This window comes from Poecilia latipinna, unplaced genomic scaffold (genome assembly GCF_001443285.1).
Source record: "Poecilia latipinna isolate Pla-1442-1.1 unplaced genomic scaffold, P_latipinna-1.0 Scaffold3930, whole genome shotgun sequence".
Classification (NCBI taxonomy): Eukaryota; Metazoa; Chordata; class Actinopteri; order Cyprinodontiformes; family Poeciliidae; genus Poecilia; species Poecilia latipinna.
Genome location: NW_015116546.1, coordinates 25247 through 30866, shown reverse-complemented (window position 1 = coordinate 30866; position 5620 = coordinate 25247). Strand labels below are relative to the sequence as shown.

Here is a 5620-nt window from a genome sequence, read left to right as displayed (position 1 = left end):
GTGCACTTTGAATGTCAGGTGACACGATGGTACCTGTCAATCAGTTCAGTAGTTTGTCCCAAAGTAAACGCCCCTCACCTGGAGGACAGAGTTACAGGGTCCATCATGCGGTTAGAGATTTGGAGGAAAATAATCAGGAGAAAATGGTTAAAAGTTGTCAGTGGGGAACGTTTAGAGGACGGAATGGACTTTATTCCACTGGCCGACCTGATTGTCATGATGTGTAGAATGATGGACCCAAAAGGTGAGCAGGGCCAGATTTAGGAGGGTGTGGGGCCCTGGGCTTCAGCCAAGGTGCCTCATATATATTTAACTTTGAAATATAATTTTATTAATTAAACCAACAAATACAATGAAGAACATGCAAAAATATTCATATTCATTTATTTTTATACTAATCTTTCTCTTTTTGACTGCTTGATCATAAATAAAACTTATTTTCTGTTGAAATAAGTTGAAGTAAATGTTTTTATGCAGAGAACAAAACTAGTAATAGAGAAAATATGAAATAACAATAAAAATTATACAACCAGATAAAAATGAAGGCCAAAAGACTGAACAACAAAGTTTTTAACATCTTTATGGACCTCAGAACAGATGACCACAGCGCCACCTAAAGGCCAGGAAATGTCCAGCAGCTGCTCAGTTTGAAAACTTAAAATTTTCCTCCAAAAGTGACTTTAAGCTTAAGAACAAACTGGTTAGTTTCTTAGTTTGTTCAAACTTTTTTATTTTGGTTGAAATAAAATTAATGTCACATCAAAGATGGAAAAACTTTTTAAATGATGAATTTTATAGTTTCACATTTTTTTTACAGTTTATTTTTCTTTTCCATCCGCTCTTATTAATATAACTTTATTGCTTTTAGAAATGTTACATGCAAACTTTATTTTCTTCAGTTTAATCCATTCGAACAGGAATAATGTTTTATATTCATTTAAATGTTTTTCTGGATTTCTTTTTACATTTCTGTCGTTTTATTCTGAAAAACTTTATAAAATAAAAGCTTATAGTTTAAATCTCAGCAGGATGTTTTTTTTTCCTGCTTTCTGTTTTCACAGATTTAATGCAGCAACATGTGCTGCATTCATAATTAATATCCATTTTCTGCTTGTTGTTTGTGTTTACCTAACATTTCACTTCATGCCAACAAAGCAAGAAAAAACACACTAATGGATTTTGGTTGGTCGTTTGTCTCTAACAGCAGCTGACAGCCAGTCGCTGCAGAACCGGCTCTGAACCTGTCAGTGACCAAACAAGTTGGTCCTAAAAGTGAATCTAATTTATGGCAGGTTTTCATTTCTACCAATGAAGGAAGAGCTGGAGGGAAAGTCAGAGAAAAACAGCAGAAATCCAAGAAAACTCTAGAAAACTGAAAACGTTGCAGCGATTTCTGGATCAAAGGAAGAAAAACAGAAGAAAACAACAACTGGATCATCAGGGTTATTTGACCTTTAACCTTTTGGTTTGTTTCTGGGAAAGCTTTGAATTTAGACACCCTGAAAGACACACACCTACACACACACCTGGTTGTGACTGCTTCACTGTCTCAGCATGCCTTCGTAGAAACACAGTGAGGAAATCCCTGCTGCAGCGACACATCGGATGAAACATCAACCTGATGAAATCCTGCAGTTCAGGTTTACAGAAACCTGCTCAGTTCCTGAGCTGATCAGACTTTTATTATGCTAAAGACAGAAACACTTTACAGGCTCAGAGGAGAAACTGGAAGCTGGTCAGAGTTGATGATGAAATGTGTGGAAATCAAAACGTTCCTGAAGAAAACCTGAGAGACGTTTTAGATTCAGAAGCATTTAGAATAAAGAATAAAGTTTAAAAGTACATGTTTGGAGTGGAAACGTGATAAAACATGAAAAATTTCAAACAAAGGAAAACTGGGAAACATGGAGCCGTTAACGTCACATTAATCATTTAAACACAAGAGGAAAAAAGCCAAAAACAGAAACAAGTTAAATATGTAAACAAGAGAAGAACCAGATTCATAACTAACGATCTGGAGGATTAATCTGAGTGTGTTGGATCAGTAATCAGTGGGAACGCCCTCAGGCGGTAAACTCAGTCTGGATGAGGATCCGCTTTGATCCGATCGGACCCCAGCAGAACCTCTGCTGGATGAAGGAGGATCAGATCATCTCAGTGGTTCTGACTGGTTTGATGTTTGGTTCGTTCTGTTGTTCAGATTCGATAAATACAGGCTGTAGATGTGAAAACGGGGCTGTTAAACGGCTCTGCTGTAAATATATTTTTATTAAAAATAAAAGTAGAACTCAGGTTTGGAGTTTTTAGATGAAGTCAAACCAAAAACCTCCACAGATAAACTGAACTTTGAATCAGTTTTTATGTTTCTGTTTTTCTGCTGCCTTCCTGTGAATCAGGTTGTTTCAAACCATCATGTTAAACTTTTACAATCAGTGAATATAAAACGTTCAGACGTTGTTTTAAACACTGATAAATTAACTACAGAGATCAAGTTTGACGCACAGAAGGAGATAAAATGTTTAAATTAGTTACATTTTATTCTACCACTGTGGAACCATAAATGATATTTCTGATGTTCGCAGCTTGTTTTGTGGTTCTGGCGCCTCAGACCAGAACCAGAAGGACAGAAATGTTCTGCTTACAGCTCAGTTTGTTTTTCTCTTCAGGAATGAAATTAAATTCACTGGAAGGTCAGAAAACCTTCCAGTTTTAAAATAATCCAGATTATCGTTAGGGTGACATCTGGGTAAAAACCAGAGAAATAAATGGATCCGTCACTTTAAACCAGGTGAAACAAACAGTCAGCAGAAAGTTTAAGGTTTATTTCCATAATTAATACTTATGAAGCTTTAAACCGTAATAAACTTTAATCTGGATGAAGCAGGACGACCTCCAGCTGTTAATAAAACAGAAAAACTGTTTTAATCTGCATTTCTGAGGTTTGACTTCAGCTTTATGACTTCAGTCCTGGTTTCTGGTTTTTATACATTTTTTACTTTAGTTTTATTTCTTCATTCTAATTTCATGTTCGACGTTCTGATTCAGGTGTTTGTTGGTTTCTGACAGTTTTCTGCTAAATGTTTTAGTTTTTATTTAAACAAAGTCAGATTTGATTTAAACCTTTTCACCATTAAGATGTGATTATTTTCATTTCGGTTTTTGTGTTTTGTTCTTCCTGAATTTCTTCACTGTAGAAGGTAATAGATTGTTGCACTGTGGCGCCATCTGCTGGCTGCGGACTGTCAGCGTTTCCACTTTCAGATTCAGAAATGAGCTCCATTGAACAGATGCAGTCCTGACTCAACATCTTGTCCTTTTTCATTTCAGTGCTTTTTTTTAACAGCAACTTTATGAAAAATTATTAAGTCTTTTCCTTATGGGCAATCTGGCTCACCACCCAGGGCGGCATTGTTTGGGGGCAACAGCAGCACTCTGAACAAGTGAGCCACCAGTTTCACCATAAAGTGTCCAGTGTCTGTTTTTATAAACTCTAAGAAAATTCAGCTCAGTGCAGCCGAATACAGACGCCGAAGAGCAAAACTAGAGTTTCATTGTTTTAACCGGAAATCAAGACCTGGACACACATTCCTAGATTTATAAAACATCCAGAGTGGAGCGCTGGTCAGATGGATGATGGATGGATGGATGGATGGATGGATGCTGTGGAGATTTTTGTTTTTAGCTCTGAATCTTTCCATTTGGTCGAGACAATATCACATCATACATTTTTACATAATTTGCTTTGAGACCTAAAACTGAAAAACCAACCAAAGTCCAAAAATGCTACAGAATTATTGATGAGAATCACTGAAAATAAATCTGATCAGGACAGAAAGTATTAAAGAATTAAAGGTGCTTCAGGTTTCTGTACGGTGGATTACTTCATGTTTGGTGTAAAATTGTGAAAATTTCCTAAAATAACCAAAAGATTTCAGTTTTTTTCAGAGTGAAACTGAATTGATTCAGATTTTCTTTGGGTCCGTTTTGGTTTCAGACTCGGTCCGGAGGCAGTTTTACCTTTTCCACCTACAGGAAGATGAAACTCCCCACCTGCAGGATTAAAACGTCACTAATTAACCCCAATTTGTTGTGATTATTATGGGATGTGCTGCTTCTGAGTGGGGCTGTGGGATCGTCTCTGTGGGAGTGGTCTCCTGCAGGTCACATGGTCCGGGCCTTTGTTGATGTGATCCGGGGGAGAAAGAACAGGAGCACGGAGAGAAAAGAAAGAAAAGTACCGGTCCGACTCCGACCCACCGAGCCTTTCCGCCCAGCCTCCCCGGCGCACAGACGCTCCTGCTCGGCCTGGATGCTGCAGCTGCGGCCCCTCCGGAGCTCCACCTGGATCGGTAGTTCCGCGGCGCCCCGCGGTCGGTTCTTCTCCCCGCCGGTTTGAGCGCTTGGCAGCGGGGGCTGGGGGATGGAGGCTGTGTCCGGGCTGTGAGGTGTGGGGGTCGGTGTGTGCAGCCCCCCGGGCCCTCTGCTGCTTTGTTATCCCTCCTCCCGGCTTTCTCCTCGGCTTTTCCAGCCTATTTCCTCTGTAAGTGATTCTCCTGGAAGCCCAGAGGAGTTTCAGGAGGACGCATGGACACAAAGAGGATTTAAGGATTTTATTTTTTGGCTGATCTCTCTTTCTCTCATTCCGGATCAGTTTAGAAGAAGAAGGAGCCAGAAAAACCCAGATTCCTTCTTTTCACCCATTTTTTCCTCAAACCTCCATTCAGCTGCATCTCTCCGTTACCCCCAGCCCCCTCCACTCCTCTCTGTCCGTCCATCATGGCTCCTCTGCGCCGGGTCTCCTGGTTCTGCTGCCTGCTGGTTCTGCTGGGTCTCCCCGCAGCCCGGAGCTCGTTCCCCCGCAGCGGAGGAGGCGGCAGCCCGGACTGCGGCCCCGGGAAGGCCGCGGAGTGTCCAGGTGAGACACACACACCTGAAGCTGCAGGTCAGAGGTCACTGGCTGCAGCCTTATTGTTTCTACCCGCTGATCACGTGATTGAGCTGTTGTCATCCCCTGTTGTCATGACGACCGAGCAGGATGAGAAACCAGGCGCATCTCAATGATAACAGGAGGTTCAGCAGGTTAATGAGACCACCTGATGCAGTCAGACCCACAGATGTGTGTGTGTGTGTGTGTGTGTGTGTGTGTGTGTGTGTGTGTGTGTGTGTGTGTGTGTGTGACCACTCCTCAGTTCAGGCCGGGTCTATTCTGGGTTTAATTACAGGCTGGGAGGAACTGGGCGAGGTCGGCCCGTTTCTGACAGATTCATCAAACCGCAGCTCAGATTTACGGCAGCTGACCTCAAACAGAACCTCAGCTGCATCTGACCGCCGAGACCGGAGGGCAGAGAGTTACAGCGGGTCAGTCAGCTGCAGCCTCATAACCTCTGAAACCTGCAGATTTACTGCGAACGGGATGAAATCCAGTGATTAAAGAATAATCTGGGATCACTGAGGTGTTGATGAACGACTCAGACGCTCTGACTGCTGAACCCATCAAACATCTCCGGCTCTGAAGCCCAGAGGACGTCAGTGTTATCCAGACCTGCTGTTCGTCTCTCCAGGCTCCAGTTTCACTGCAGCTCCTCATTTCACACGTTTCAGTTGCGTTTCTGCTTTAATG

General features: G+C 41.9%; 1 protein-coding gene across 1 annotated transcript in view; it reads left to right on the top strand.

The window, feature by feature from the left end:
• The first annotated feature begins 3975 nt into the window (after window positions 1-3975).
• LOC106941906 (tomoregulin-1-like) overlaps window positions 3976-5620 on the top strand; it is a 26770-nt gene continuing 25125 nt past the window's right edge. Inside the window, exon 1 of the mRNA XM_015025057.1 lies at window positions 3976-4915. Within this exon, the coding sequence (XP_014880543.1) occupies window positions 4777-4915 (139 nt within the window). The 5' untranslated portion in view covers window positions 3976-4776. The remainder of the gene's footprint in view (window positions 4916-5620) is intronic.